At 54.4% G+C, this 16,076-nt stretch overlaps 1 protein-coding gene across 5 annotated transcripts in view; it reads left to right on the top strand.

Annotated features, from left to right (window-relative positions):
* Positions 1-16,076, top strand: part of LOC102451467 (neurotrimin) — a 740,339-nt gene that overhangs the window by 576,603 nt on the left and 147,660 nt on the right. For all 5 annotated transcript variants that reach the window (XM_075909354.2, XM_075909355.2, XM_075909353.2 and 2 more), the window contains one exon: positions 10,034-10,266. In XM_075909354.2, coding sequence (XP_075765469.1) covers positions 10,034-10,266 — 233 coding nt within the window. The remainder of the gene's footprint in view (positions 1-10,033; positions 10,267-16,076) is intronic.

The raw sequence follows: 16,076 nt of genomic DNA, 5'->3' as shown, positions 1-16,076 counted from the left end.
AGGATCAACTTGAGGGCCATGCGGACAAACGGAGCTGTCAGCAAACTTTACAGCTTCATATAAAACGTTGTGTCCAGGGCAAGGACAAGGTGGGGGGAGCGCCGAGCTGTGTGACAGTACGTGTGAGTGGAGACGGAGCGTGCCAGGTACCCCATGGGCTTTCTAGCAAGGGGACATGCGTGGGATGGCAGGTATGCACTGTGTGCACAGCCAGGATGCACTCTGGGTGTGTGCACGCAGCGGGAGTGCACTCTGCTGGTGAGCCCGTACAGTGGGTACGGATTCTGCGTGGCTGGGTGTGTACTCCGTGAGCCTGTAGGTTACGGAAAACAAGTGAAGCGCAGAGCCAGCAGGCTCTATAAATCCCAGGGGTAGGCAGGCCTGATTGATAGAGGCTGCCAGCGGGTGAGCTGTGGGAGCAGCAGCAGGTAGCTCTTGTTTGTGTCTGACCTAGCAGAGGTGAGCTGGTTTTGATGGCGAAGCAGGAAAATACAAGCGAGACCGAGCAGCGAGGACCTGGGCTTGTTATTTATTAGCGGGAGAAAGTTGCCCCCACCCCCACCTATTCCTTAGTACCTTGATCAATGTTCTGAGGGGTAGCCAGGTCCTGGCAGAGAGATAAGTGAAGACTGGAAATTACTACACTCAGCACTGCCGGCCAGCACCCTCCCCCCTGCCGCCAGCCCGGCTTTCCAGCCTGGGACCGGGGAGTCAGGAGGGGGGAGGGAGGATGAAAGGAGGGGGAAGGGGGCAGTGGAGGATGGGGTTTGTGCAGAGGCTTGTGAGTGAAGAGGCAGCACCGTTCAGGTGAGAGCTCGGTGCGTTATAAATATCTCACTCTCCATCGTGCAGGTCTAATTCTGCGCCTTCCCCTCCCGCGTTTGTCTGGGATCGCTCCATGGGGTCTTAGTCACTCTTGCAGTCTCACCAGAGTGGTAACAAAAGACCCCGGGGCATCTTCCTCTTGCCTCACAGAGGCCCTGCTGATGCAGCACTGCCCTGCCAGACGTCTGTTACCTCACACTGCCACGAAATGAGGGTGAGCGAGCGAACCCTCTCCCCATCCATCCTGCCCACATCAGAACGGCCGACGTCAAATCCTGTTTAATTGGTTAACCGATGAAAAGGGAATGGGAGCAGGAACCCCCTGGGCCTCATGGTTGGAGCAGCTCCTGCCTGCAGTGGTGGGGGTTGGGAGGCCAGGTCTGCCATAGACAGGAGCTGCTCCAGCCCAGCCCCTCCCTGAGCCAGGCCCCGCTGGTTAACCATTCACATCCCTAATACTGAGTCAGACCAAAGGTCCATCTAGCCCAGTATCCTGTCATTGATGGACCTATCCTCCATTAACTTAGCTAGTTCTTTTTTGAACCCTGTTAATATCTTGGCCTTCAGCACATCCTGTGGCAGGGAGTTCCACAGGCTGACTCTGTTCCCCGCCCCCCCCCCCCACACACACCCACTTTTCCCACACATTCCCTAAGTATCGGAGAGGCTGATTCTAGCTCAGAGCTGTAATATCTGTTCTTCAGACAGTCCGGGAGGATTTGAACGCTCAGATAGGACAGTGCTTCCCATGCAGGTTCGAAGCCCCTTCCCCTAGGAACATTTTCTGCCCCACATGTTACCTGGTTTCCAAGCTAGTTCGTCCAAGCTGATTTTCAGATGGATCCAAAACATCAACCAGGATTTGGGTCACCCAGATCAAATTTAAGGTGCTAGTTTCAAAATCCACACTGGTTTGGGATAGGGATGTAAATTCCCATGTAATTAGTTAACCAGTTAAACGTTATGTTTAATGGGTTAACCAATTAAACAGGGCAGGGCGGGGGTGGGAGGAGGACAAGATGAGGGGTTGCTCCAGCAGGGAGTGAGTAGCTGCTCCAGCCCCGACCCGTTAACCATAACCAGCAAGCATCTCCAAGTAAGGGTAAAGCTTATTGGTTAACCTGTTAACCATTCACATCCCTGTTTTGGAACTGGGGTCTGTTAAGAAAAAGGTCTTGGGCCACCTGGAACTGAGTCAATGCTATGGCTCCGACATGTCAGAAATCCAGTGCAGAGTTACTGGTTTAGAAACTGGTTAATATTGGGGAAAGGACATTTTCCCAGTCCAGATCTCAGCCCCTCCGAAGCTACACCGGCAGTCGGTTCTATCCTGTGGCGTGGCTGGGAGAAAACCCTCGGCCATGTTTCAGCATGTGCTTTAGAGGTCTCTCTCTCATTGCAGCCCACACCCCTGATCTGGCCTGATGGCCCTCCGAAGTTACGGGGGGTAGAACAGAATCCAGCTTCCCCCCATCAATTGCAATGAAAGCAGGAATCAGGCTGCCAAGTGGGGGTGGCTCCTTTGCTGTTCTAGTTCCTATTCTTCTTTTCTTTCCTTGCCCTGCTGGGTGGAAGCAAGCCACATTCCCCAGCCCAGCCATCTCAATGGCCAGCCCTGGCCATAAGCTGACAAAGGTCTGTGCGGCAATTCCGGCATTTCCAGAATTAACAACCCTCCCCGAGTCAGTGAACGGGAGCCTATATTCTCTTTGCACTCTGAGATCTCATGATCTTCACAGGGAGATTTGGGGTCTGAGGAGGACTGACTTTGGAGGAAAGAGAACTGTTGTTAAAGCACAGCATAGCAAAAGGTGCTGGAGTGGAGCTGGTGTCCTTGTTAAGTTTCTGGCTCCTTTGCCATCCCTCCTTGGCATTCCCTGGGCCCCCTCTCATTGCTATTATCCCTATCTGTTTGCCCAAACCCTGTACCTGGGATCCAGCTCCGGGACTTCTGCTTTCCAGTTTTCATTCAGCATATTATAAAAGTGCCAACTATGGCTTCTTCACCATTCCCAGAAGTGGGGTTTGTAATTAAGCCACAAAGTCATAGTCTTCACAACATCCTTTGGCAAGGAGTTCCACAGGTTGACTGCGCTGTGTGGAGAAAAACTTCCTTTTGTTTGTTTTAAACCTGCAACCTATTAATTTCATTTGGTGACCCCCTAGTTCTTATTTTATGGGAACAAGTAAATAACTTTTCCTTATTCATGTTCTCCACACCAGTCATGATTTTATAGACATCTATCATATCCCCCCTCAGTCTCCTCTTTTCTAAGATGAAAAGTCCAAGTCTTTTTCATCTCTCTTCATATGAGACCCGTTCCAAACCCCTAATCATTCTTGTTGCCCTTTTCTGAACCTTTTGCAATACCAATATATCTTTTTTTTAGATGAGGTGACCACATCTGTATGCTGTATTCCAGATGTGGGCGTACTAAGGATTTATAGAAAGGCAATAAGATTTTCTCTGTCTTATTCTCTAGCCCTTTTTAAATGAGTCTCAGCGTTCTGTTTGCCTTTTTGACAGCCGCTGCGCACTGAGTGGATGTTTTCAGAGAACTACCCACAATGACTCCAAGATCTCTCTCGAGTGGTTAGAGCTAAATTAATCCCCATCATATTGTTTGTACAGTTGGGATTATTTTTTCCAATGTGCATTACTTTGCATTTATCAACATTAACATTCATTTGCCATTTTGTTGCCCAATCAAATGTGCCATATTTCAAACTCTTCCCTGGGGAAACACACTGAGTAAAGGCTAGTTTATACATGGAGTTGTGTGGGAACAGCTGCTCTTCAGTAACTCCACCTCGGAACAAGCCCTAATACGGATAGTGTAGCCCAGGGGGAGTTGAGATGGGCAGGACAGGTCTGATCAGATATGCGAGAATGACAGCAATGAAGTTGTTTTGGCTCTCAGGGCAAGTGACCATCACACCATACAGGGATGGAACAGCTCGGAAGGAATCGAGTCTTGCCTGGCTACATAATAATAATTCGTGTTGGTTAGTGAACAGTGCAAAGTTATTCATTCCTCCCCCTTACTCGGCATCCTGTGCAGCTCTGACGTCTTCACTCTGTGCTTCAGGAACCCACCTATAAAAGGCTAATGATGTTTCCTTTCTCCCATCCTTTGTCTGTGCACATTGAGGCTTTGGGAATCATAGAATCGTAGAACACTAGAACTGGAAGGGACCTCAAGGTTCATTAGGGAGGGGTGGAATCTCCATCCCCAGAGGTTTTTAAGTCCCAGCTGGACAGAGCCCTGGCTGGATTGATTGAGTTGTAAAATATGAGGAGTAACGTTAGCTTGAACCAAGGAGTTTGGTTCGAACAAACGCATCCCGGCGCGCACTTCCTGGTTCGAATCAGCTGTGAGTCGAATGAGCACGCCGGTGAGATCTTCCTAATTAAGCGTGGGATATTTAAATCCCCGCTTCATTAGCGATTTCGAATGCCTGCATTTGCACCCCTAGTCCGAACTAGTCCGACATACCCTATGTGTGAGATGGATTGTTTCTTCCTAAGTGGAGCACTTTGCATTTGTCCTTATTAAACTTCATCCTCTTGACCGCAGGCCATTTCTCCAGTTTGTCCAGATCATTTTGAATTATGAAACAAGGACTGCCTCTCACTTGGTGTATGCACCGCACCTAGCGCAATGGGGCATTGCTCCCATAAATGCATTGATGGTCCTGTTAGCAGAGTTCTGGGGGACAGCGTCCTGGGAGCTAATCTCAAAGGCAGAGCCGTTGCTCCTCCACAGAACAGCTTTGAGCCCCAGGTCTGGCAGGGGTGGGGAACATCTGGCCTGGGGGGCCGGATGTGGCCCTCTGCCTGCCTGGATCTGGCCCCCGAGACTCAGGACCCCCCCCAACATTAGGGTGCCTGCTTTGGTGCTCCAGTCCCCCCGCTGCCTCCCTGTGGGGCTGGAGCATACAAAATTGACGAGGCCCCCCTAGGATCGGGTGTGTGAGAGGAATATGGGGAGTACGTTTCTCCTTCTCATTCAGGGCCACGCTGAAGGGTTTTTTTCCTCTTCTGACTTGTGTGTGGCCCCTGACTGATTTTCCTGTGGGTCAGCGGCCCCCGGCTCGAAGAAGATTTCCCAGAGATTGGGGCGAACCCACCGCTGCTGCGTTCTGGCGGATATTAACAAGGCACCCCCTCCTGGCACAGGCATTAGGGCCTTCCTCAGACAACCCTGCTGCCACGCAGGATGCTGTGATAGCAGCGTGTTCACAGCTGCCCGTGCTGGCCAAAGGAAGCCGGGAGACATGGGTCTTATTCAGCTCTGGTGAGGCCACATCTGGAGTATTGTGTTCAGTTCTGGGGCCTCCACTATAGAAAGGATGTGGGCGCATTGGAGAGGGTCCAGCGGAGGGCAACCAAAATGATTCGGGGGCTGGAGCACATGGCCTACGAGGAGAGGCTGAGGGATTTGGGTTTGTTTAGTCTGCAGAAGAGAAGAGTGAGGGGGGATTTGAGAGCAGCCTTCAACTTCCTGAAGGGAGGTTCCAAAGAGGATGGAGAGAGGCTGTTCTCAGTGGTGACAGATGGCAGGACGAGGAGCAATGGGCTCAAGTTACAGTGGGGGAGGTCTAGGTTGGATACTAGGAAAAACTATTTCCCTAGGAGGATGGGGAAGCCCTGGGATGGGTTCCCTAGGGAGGGGGTGGAATCTCCATCCCTAGAGGTGTTTAAGTTCTGGCTCGACAAAGCCCTGGTTGGGTTGATTGAGTTGGTCCTGCCTTGGGCAGGGGGCTGGACTCGATGACTCCTGAGATCTCTTCCAGCTCTATGATCTATGACTCGGGATCTGATGGGGAAAGAGAGGCAGAGGGAAAAGCAGCTTGTGAGTCCAAGAAGATTGCTTCCCCTTGCTGGGGGACTCCGGGCTTCTCGTCTTCGTGGAGCATAAGGCCCGGCCATGGAGCTGGAATGTAAAAGGACGAAGGATCTTGAGAGATGAAATCGCCTCCTCTGTGCTTCGTTATGTGTACATCTTTGCTGAGGCCAGGGCTGTTTCCTGGCACCCTGGGGACCGAGCCCCCCTCCCTCCCTCCCTCCCACATCACAAGGAGCGACCGGCTTCAAAGAGCGGCACACGTGAGCAAGGCTGGGAAAGCTGCGGGAAGGACGGGAGGCAGGGAATGTGTTCAGACGCTGCCCATGTACGGTGGGCCGCCCGCCCCCGCCACAGCCAAAGGGGCAGCAGGCTCTTTGGTTTGCTCCAATGTCTTACTGTCTACTTGGTGGGGCGAGCAGGGACGGGCTCGGCTTGTGGTCAGGAGCCGCTCAGAGAGGACAAGGAACTAGCTGGGGAGAAGCAGGAGAGTTCAGGATCATTTGGCCACCCCGGCACCTTCTCCTTCCGAGCCGGCTCCCTTCCCCAGACACCTGTTCTGCTGCTGAGTTCCAGCGAGGCTCAGGGTGGCAGACACAGGCCAGGGCCAGAGCGCTAGACTCTTCCCTGGTCGACACTAGGGCTTCATTTCGAAATAACCCCTCTAAAATCGAATGAATAAGCGGCACGTCCACACAACCAAGCCCGTTTTTTTGAAATAACAGGCCGCTTATTTCGAAATCTGTACGCCTGCTTTCCTCAGCGAGTTAGGCTTCTTGTGAAGAAGTGGTTTCGAAATAGCGGTAGGGCGGATGCGCCGCTGCTGCTATTTCAAAATAACTATTTCCAAGAGTCATTCAAACTAGTTACTCCCCAGTCCTCCCTGGGGTCTAGGTGGAGGTAGCCTGCCTACATTGACAGAGCCAGCCTCGGACTGATTTCGAGGCTTCCTGGTAGTGGGGCCACACTAGATCGATGTCGTTATCTCGGGAGTTATTAAATCGAGTTTTGTGATTTCGAAATAGTTTCCTGGTGTAGACGTGGCCTTTCTGGCCTCTGAGGTGGGTGGCTGATGCCGGCCTTTGATAGCGAGGCAGAGACTGCGCGGCGTCGGGACGAGGGGGTGGGGGGCGGGTCTGACTGACTCGCTGCGGGCTACAGCCGCTGGTATCGATGGAGTCACCCCAGGGATGCTGGGCAACTCACCTGGAACCCAGCGGCCGGATGCAGCTCTCAGAGAAGGCCGTGGGAAGACGCCCGCTGCCTGGCCAGTCCCACACTGAGGGGCGAGCAAGGCTGGGCCAGCTTGAGGAAATGGGGGGACATTCGGACTCCGCTGGCAGCGACGCAGCCCCGCCCACCCGGTCCTCTGCCCTCCTCAGCACGATCCCTGGGCCCCGCCCTTCCGAGCATCACGGCTGCCTGGCCCACCCCTGTCTCAGGAGGGTCGGAGGAAAGGAGGAGAGCTCGTCCCTGCAGTCCTGGCCCAGCTGTCCACAGGGAGGGCTGGGGGCTCAGCAATATTGCTGCAGTCGCTGGGGTTGTAAAACCCCGTTTAATTCGTTAACTGATTCAGTGGGGTGGGGAGGCCGCTCCAGCCCTGTCCCACAGGAGGGAGGCTGCTCTGTCCGCAGCTGCCCGTGGCACACTGACGCCGGCCCGACGCAGACAGGGGCTGCTCCGCCCGCGTTGGAGCATCCCCACCCGTGGCAGGTCCCGTGGAGCTGGAGCATCACTACTCCAGACCCTATTGGTTAACCATTCCCATCCCGAATCCGAGCGCGGAGTGCGTGTTCCCACGTCGCTGGTAGCGCCTCGGATTGTGTCGGTTTTTGGGTTAGTTTTAGGCGTAAGGAGGTGAATCCTAAATAACATCAAAAAGCCCAACTCCTGCCCCTCCCAGGGACAAAGGAGCGAGTCTACGCGCCGAGAAGAGATTGCGACCAGGCACTGTGAAGAGCGACCGCGCTGATTCCACTGTGGCCTCGCGCACTGCCTGAGCCCCGGTGCTTTTCAAAAGCACTTTCAGGCCCAGGGCGTGGAGGGAAGGCTTGGATTACACACTGTCTGCTTCCATTGTTGTCCCGAGATCTCCAGGCCCGTGTGCTTCACAAAGGTGGAAGGGAGCGGGGGGGGGGATTTTTGATTGAAACCAGCTCACTGGCCCATGGTGCAAACTTGTGTAGAAGGAGACAGGCAGTTAATCATCTGCATTCCCGTCACCTGCTTCGTCTCGGAAATGCCCCTCCAACTCCGTAGATCAGGAACCTCGGAATTTTATGGAAATGGGCCTCAGAGAATTGGCTGGAACCTTCCTTTCAGGGGACAGGTCATGGGCTGCACACGAGCGAAAAGCAAAAAAACTCTCTGTCATGGCCCCTACTAAGAGGGAGAAAGACACGTCCCACGTTCCCCTCGATGCTGGAGGGGAGTCCGGAGCCTCGGGGGCCGAATCCAGGCAAACCAGGGGCCACATTCGGTCCCCAGGCCTTAGGCTCCCCGCCCCTGTTTACAGGATGTGTAAATGTGCAGAGAGAGGTAGGCCCAGGCCGGAACCCCGAATTCAAGCCTGCAGTATGTTTGAGCTAAACTCTGTCACTCCAGCCCGGCTCTATAACGAACCGTTATTCATTAATAAAGAGAGGGACACAGTAAATGTGCCTATGGGTGAATCCAAAGGGCATTGCTCCGTCTGTACGCAGTCAGAATGCCCACTGAGTTCAATGAGAGTTTGATGAAGCAAAACCTGAATAAAGCCATCGGGGTTTGCCCAGAGCGAAGCCGGGGGGGAGAGTTAGAAATAATAAAAACGTGTGCATGACAAGGGCGTCATTCATCTGAAAGCCTCCAGAGCAGCAAGGAAGAATTACCTAGTGGTCAGAGCACCACTCTGGATTTGGGAGGCCAGGGTTCAAATCCCTGCTTTGCCACCAACTTCTGGCTGTCCCCCTTTGCTCCTCCATTCCCCAGCCATGAGACAGTGGCAGTGGCCAATCTCACAGGAGTGGGGGAAGGTGTTGCTATGTGAAAGATTGCGAGGTCTTGGGTACCGGGCCCAGATCCAGGGCCTAACCTCGATGAAGCATGGAGAAAATTGTCTGCTGCACCTCTGTGGAGCTAAATGAATAGTCACAGGGAGGGAATTGTTGCATGGGCGAGAAGGGGACGTGATTTTTCCAAGGTTTGCTGGAACGGCAGTGCACACTCAGCAGTGATTTTGGATCCTTCGTTCTGCCCGCTCGCGATGGAGGCTCACGCTGTTCGAATTCCCGCCGACGCGGATTCCGTGCATAGGGACCATGTGGTGCCTCTGCGTATGGGCCCAAGAGTCCCTCCTTAAAATGTGTCAATCACCCGTAACAGAGCTCGTCTGTCCCTCTTGCAGGGGGCAGCAGGCACTGTGCTAAGCTGAGATCAGAGTCATTGAGTTGGGCGCAAAGCAGGGGCAGAGTGTGGAGGGACACAAGACAGTGGCGGCAGAGAGGTGCATGAATTGAAAGCGTGAAGTTAGTTGTCTTCTGTGTTACTTGGATTATTTATTTCTTGGACTGTGATAGCACCTCCTATCCTAACGAGACCCCCGAGGATGTCTCAAAATTGCATTGACATGCCATACACTGGGCCCGCATTCGTCCTGGCTCCATTAACGACTTATGCTTCATTTGCTGAAGTTTCCCTGGGTCCCCTCTGTGGTACCTACTGCTCCCTTGCTTGGTGACTTGGAAGTTAATTTGCATCACCATTGCTGGAAAAAGTAACGAAGTTGCCTGGAGAGAATATAAACATGGCATCTGAGGCCGGGAGAACAGGAGATATTTTCTCTTTCCTGCTGTCAGGATCAGGAAACATCTAGCTCCCCTTGCTGTACCTCACCCTTAGTTCTCCTGCCCACCAGGAGATCTCTCAGGACAGTGAACAATAAGGTTATGGGGGCGGGGGAAGAACAGAGATTTGAAGTTTCCAAAAAAGTTTGAATTGGAATTTGGGCAAAAGTTGAAGGTTGTCACTCAGATGTCTTGTACGCACTTGGAAAAGGCAGCATTGGAGAGGATGAAGGGGCCCAAAGTGCCACTTGGGAATGGAGCAAGAGGCACCCGAGCTAGGGAACGCTAAAATCATTGAGGAGCCTTTTTGGAATCCCTCGTGAATTTGGCGCAGGTAGAATTCTAGCCGAGACACAGCCCCGAGCAGAGAGGCAAAGTGCTGACGTCCTCCTCCTGGGAGACCCGAGCTACTGGGTCTCTGAAACTGCTGCTCTCAGCAAAGCTAAAAACAGCAGAAGGCCAGAAGGCAAGGAGGCGCCGGGGGAGCAAGGCCGCGCGAGGCGACGTGCTAATGAATCATTTTCTCCTTCCCCTCAGGTGCTCCGTGGATAACAGAGTCACCCGCGTGGCCTGGCTGAACCGCAGCAGCATCCTCTACGCCGGCAACGACAAGTGGTGCTTGGACCCCCGCGTGGTGCTCCTGTCCAACACCAAAACCCAGTACAGCATCCAGATCCAGGACGTGGATGTGTACGACGAGGGCCCCTACACCTGCTCCGTGCAGACAGACAACCACCCCAAGACCTCCCGGGTGCATCTCATCGTGCAAGGTAAGGCCCAGGGGAGGCAGCCCCTCAGCTCACTGCCTTGCTTCCTAGCCTTCCCTTTTCCCATCCCGTCTGCTTCCCTGGGGCTCCCCCCTCATCTCCCTCTTCCCGAACTGCAGCCTCTCCATCCCCATTCCTCCAGCTGCCAGCCTCACCCCAGTTCTCCTGCTCAGCCTGCCTCTGGCCTGCGCCCTGTCCAGTGGGGCCAGGCCGTCCAAGCAGGAGTGAGCCAAGACCCGGCGTCTTGTTTTGTCTGAGAAAATGAGGCCGGGTTTGCCTGACTCCCTTTGAATCGTCATCAGGCCTCCGCTTCCGCCCTGAGACTCCGTTCCAAGCATGATTTTCTCCTGCCGGCGGGAAACCGCCAACCCCATTGTGTGTGTGGAGGAGGGGCGCGTGGGGCGTGGGATGTGGGAGCAAGGAACGGGCGTGGCGGGAGCGGATTGGTGCACTCTGTGCCAGGATCAGGGAGGACGTTTGAATCGCAGAGCTGCGTTTTCTAAGCGTGTACTCACTAGTGTGTGCATGCACGCTGCTCGGGCGGCATGTGCTCACCTGTGCGTCCATACATCCAACTCACAGTAGGCAACGGCTTTGCAATCTCAGCAGAACGAGGCAACGTAACAAAAAGGATAAACGTAAAAACCAGTAAATAGACTGGCAGCATTTTAAAGACTAACAAAACACGCAGAAAAGCTCCTGATACCATCTGCGTGTTCTGTTAGTCTTTAAAGTGCGACCGGACTGTTTGTTGGGTTTTAAGTTTATCTTGCACAGACTAACTCAGCTACCCCCCCTGAAGCTTTATAACAAAAAGGATTCTTCTCTTTTATCCTCCCTCCAGGCCTGGCATTGGCTGCAGGTAAAACGGGGCTAGTTGGGAAAAAGGCCTTGTTTAGACCTTGCACCACCAGGCCCTCTTCTCGCTCCCTCACAGTGGGCTAGTGTGATTCATAGAATCATAGAGCTGGAAGAGACCTCAGGAGTCATTGAGTCCCCTGCTCTAGGCAGGACCAACCCAACTCAATCAACACGGCCAGGGCTTTGTCAAGCCGAGAATTAAAAACCTCTAGGAATGGAGATTCCACCCCCTCCCTAGGTAACCCATCCCAGTGTTTCCCCACCCTCCTACGGAAATATCCAACCTAGACCTCTCCCACTGTAGCTTGAGCCCATTGCTCCTTGTTCTGCCATTCGTCACCACTGAGAACAGCCTCTCTCCATCCTCTTTGGAACCTCCCTTCAGGGAGTTGAAGGCTGCTCTCAAATCCCCCCTCACTCTTCTCTTCCGCAGACTAAACAAACCCAAATCCCTCAGTCTCTCCTCGTAGGTCATGCACTCCAGCCCCCTAATCATTCTGGTCACCCTCCACTGGCTCCTCTCCAATGCATCCACATCCTTTCTATAGTGGGGGCCCCAGAACTGGACACAACACTCCAGATGTGGCCTCACCAGAGCGAAATAAGGGGGATTCGATCCTATGTCAGCCTCCTGGAAGGACCAATTCCCCTTGTCACTGAAATGACACGAATCCCAGCCTGTCCAAGCCCGTCTCCTTGACTGTTGGTGCTTGACCCGAGCATTCACTCCGATGGAGTCGTTCTAGTTGCGCGTAGCGAGTGGCAGTCCTCTGCTGTTCGTCTTGGCATAGCCAGACTTCCCAACACAGCTGCCCCATTCCAAGTCACCCTTGGGACCTAAGCAAGCGTTCCAGGGACCCTAGAGCATGAACATGTCTCTGTGGGGGTGTTGCTAGCTCCTTCCAACTCTCACAGAGACACTTTCAAGCTCTTCCTCACCCAAGGAGGCCAGGAACCTGGGCAAGGAGGTGGGGCGGCTCCATGCTCCCAGAAGGGGCGGGGCCTCAGGTAGAAGGGGCGGGGCTGGAGCCTTCAGCCACCACTGCTTCTGCAATAGCAGCAGCAATGGCCAGGCCCTGGGTCATCTACTCCCTTTGCCTCCCACTGTCCACAGGTCTGTCATCTTCCCAGTCGCATGTTGGGGTGTGGCTCTGGAAAACACTCACTTTCCAAGGTCACTTGTTGAGGTCCTTTTGCTGCTTCGTCCGTGCCCATTCCCCAGAACGGGTGTGCTGAACAGGCGCGGGACGGGTGCTCACATATGCGCCTGTGCAGAAGGAACCTGCGTGGGGGTGTGCACTGGGCAGGAAGGCGTGGGCCCGGTTTCGTGTGTGCAAAACGTCACCGCCTTGGTGGGGATGAATGGAAAACGTTGAATCCTTTGCTAGCCGGCTTTTCTCTGTGACTTGGAGGGGAGCCCTTTTAGCATGGCACACCAGCCTGAGTATTGGAATCTCATCTCGGGCTAATTTTCAAATGCTGATGGGTGTATTGATTTGGAAACAAGCTGGGTTAAAAAGGCATTGGTCCTGTACACAGAGTTGCGTTGTGCTAATCCGCTGTCAATATGCTGGGGCTGAGTGTTATTGACAGTCTAATGAATAGACCACCAAAAAGAGTCCAGGCTTTTTTTCCTCCCTGCTTCTCCTTCCTTTTAAAGCAATCGGGCACACCCAGACTTTCCCCAGCTGTCTTAACTGTGGGGTGCATTGTCACCCCAAATTCTGGCCCCTACCAGGCCTCAGCTCCTGCTCGCTTGCTCCCTGTAGGGAGCTATTTCAGACTTGTGAACACAACCCTTCCAGGGGCTGCCAGGGAGCCGGGAAAGCTCTGTTTCTTCGTAGCATGTGGCCTCCTCTGCCGTAAAAGGCCTTGTAAGACAGCATTTAAGAAAAGCGACTTTATCTCAGGGCTGGAGCTGGGCCGGGAGACAGAGACTCCCCCTCATCTGGGGTTGCATTTCCCTTAGCTTCCACATTTGCATGGTAGAAATCAGGGGAAGGTTAAAGGTGCAGACAAATCAACCTGGGTGATATTAGCGCTTCTCCATCTCTTCATCAGCGTCCATGGCCCTAGCCGAGTCGTCTTCTTGTCGCTAGAGCAACTAATCGCTCCCTCCCCCGTTGTTTGGTGGAAATGAGTTTCCCCACTCCTTCCTGGGTCCTGTTAATCTGCAAATCCTGCCATTGTTTGAGAGTTAATTACCTGCTTGCGGAGTCGCAGGCTGCGGAGCTCAGGTGGAAGGGGAAACGCTGGGATTTTGCCCAGCTGTGGAAAGCCAGCGGCATGGAGCCAGGGATGCGCTGGCGCGGGGCGGAGGGAGGCGGCCCCGCGAGCCTCTCCTCAAGGTGTGCATGGTGTAGATAATGGGCCCATCGGGCCCCCGGCGCATTCCCGCCGCCTTTCCTCGCCTTAGTGCGTCGCTTTCGATTCAAACACGGAACTCTGCCCAGTTCATTTTCCTTTGGCGACAGGGGCCCCTTTTCATCACATGAGAATAAGAATCATTTCTAAGGTATCTTCTCCTCCCCTCTCCCCCCCCCGGCTCTGGTGTAAATCAGGGCTAACCCGTTGCAGCCCGGGGTTGTGAAAACAGTGTACGTGGGGAAAGAGGCAGGCCCTCCCCATCTGGCCGCTCGGGCCCCAGACCTCTGGCTGGTCTAAGGGGGATTGTAAAAGAACCGAAGGCGTCATTTGTGCCTGGCGTGCTGCCTGAGCAGGAGTGGAACCTGGCGCCCTAGCACCTCGCTGGGGGCCACCACGTACAGCACTGTCGACCGCCCCTTCCCCCTGGCTGGTACGGCAAGGTGCCCACTGCCCGGCTCTGGGCCCGGCCGAGGCAGAGGGGTGGAGAATCGCTGCGACGCAGGCCCTTAGGCGGGGCATGCCTCCCGCTCCAGATTGCAATGGGAGTGGTTCCTCAGGCCTGGCTCACCGGATTTCACGACAGGCGGCGTTAGCTGCTGAAAGACCTGTGGGACCAGAGGCAACCGGCAGGGATCTGGTAGCATGGCATGACCCCAGGGAAGACTGTGAAGCATCACGCCAGGGCACCCACTCAACACTGAGACAGCTGCTGGTGGGGGGCCCTGCTCTGGACAGGGCCACTACAGAACCAGATGAGAATATCCAGGTACCGCCTCCCTCGCCCCCAGGAAAGTAATTCCACTTAGACAGTCTGAACGGTAACCAGCCAATTCCCGTCCAACGTGGCAGTCTGGCCAGGCACTGGGATAGGGATGAAACAATCATAGAACTGGAAGGAGCCTTGAGAGGTCATCAAGTCCCAGCTTCCAGTGTCTCACGCTCCCTACACACCATCCACCCATCTAACCACCCAGCCATCCTTCCCTCCACCCGCCCATCTAACCATCCATCCACCCGCCCATCCACCCATCTAACCACCCATCCATCCTTCCCTCCATCCACCCATCTACCCATCCATCCTTCCTTCCACCCACCCACCCATCCACCCATCCATCCACCCATCTAACCACCCATCCATCCTTCCCTCCATCCGCCCATCTACCCATCCATCCTTCCCTCCATCCACCCATCTACCCATCCATCCTTCCTTCCATCCGCCCATCCACCCATCCACCCATCCATCCACCCATCTAACCACCCATCCATCCTTCCCTCCATCCGCCCATCTACCCATCCATCCTTCCTTCCACCCGCCCATCCCTCCATCCGCCCATCCACCCATACATCCTTCCTTTCATCCGCCCATCCACCCTTCCTTCCATCCGCCCATCCATCCTTCCTTCCATCCGCCCATCCACCCATCTAACCATCCACCCTTCCTTCCATCCACCCATCCATCCTTCCTTCCATCCGCCCATCCATCCACCCATCTAACCATCCTTCCTTCCATCCGCCCATCCACCCTTCCTTCCATCCATCCCGGGCTGGCTTTCCTTTTTCCTGGTGAGTGCTCTACCATGGCTGCTCTCCAAAGCCCCACCCATACCCTGCTTCTTCCCAGAGGTCCCATCCTCATTCCATCTCTTCCTCCCTCCTCCGCCCTCTCCCTTGAGGACCCACCGGCCCCTGGCTCCTTTCTGCCCTCCCCTGAGTGCCTGCCTCCACTCAACAAACACTTGATTGTCAGCCAGGCCAGGGGCCATGCCGAACAGGTGAGGCTGGTGGGTGCTGAGCATGCCCTAGTATTTATCCTATGGTTACTTGAGCTCTGGAGCACCCACAGAGTAGGTGCCTTCCTCCCTCCTTTGCTTCCTTCCTTCCTCCCTACCTCCCTCCAAAGCTTGTTCCCATACAGGCATATATCTGGGTAAGTCTCTCTGTGGCTGCCTTTGTCTGCACAAGGTTACCATCCCGTGATTCTCTTCTTAGCTCTGCCACTCCAAGCTTGCGTCCCTTGCAAAGTGCCAGCCGGGGCACCGTGGCGACCTGCACTCAGATAAACAAGCTCATCCAATGCAAGCCCCCTCCCCTCCAACCCATCTAATAAGCGATTCCTGCCACTGCGCTGTTTAGTATGCAACCAAACAAGGCCCCAGAGCCGTGCTCGGGATGCTTCGCGGAGGCCGAGTCCTTCCCCTGATGTAACGAAGCCTTTTCCTGGGGCTCGAGAGGAGGGACGTGAGCGTGGCCACGTTGTTTTTATTAATGTTGTGCCAGTTTACTTTGGACGTGGCTCCCGGGGGGACGAGCGGGAAAAGCCACCCGGTGCACTCGTTACTTTGGCGTAATGGATTTATAATGCGTGTCAGAGCTGGGGCTACTCTTGGAAAGGGGAGAGGTTCAAACACAGGGCTTGCGACCTACCCAAGGGGTATGGATGGGGAGTGGGTCAAAAAGGCTGTCTCTTCTGCACTGCTGTCGACATCTAATTAACCTCAGCTAATTCTCCCCAAGAGAAGGGCTGGTCGTTAGCAGCTCATTAGTGTGCATGACTTATTCAAATGCCTTTGCCACTCCTCTGCCCA

This window comes from Pelodiscus sinensis, chromosome 25 (genome assembly GCF_052426305.1).
Source record: "Pelodiscus sinensis isolate ZL-2025 chromosome 25, ASM5242630v1, whole genome shotgun sequence".
In the NCBI taxonomy this organism is placed as follows: Eukaryota; Metazoa; Chordata; order Testudines; family Trionychidae; genus Pelodiscus; species Pelodiscus sinensis.
This window is presented reverse-complemented; position numbering and strand designations above follow the sequence as displayed.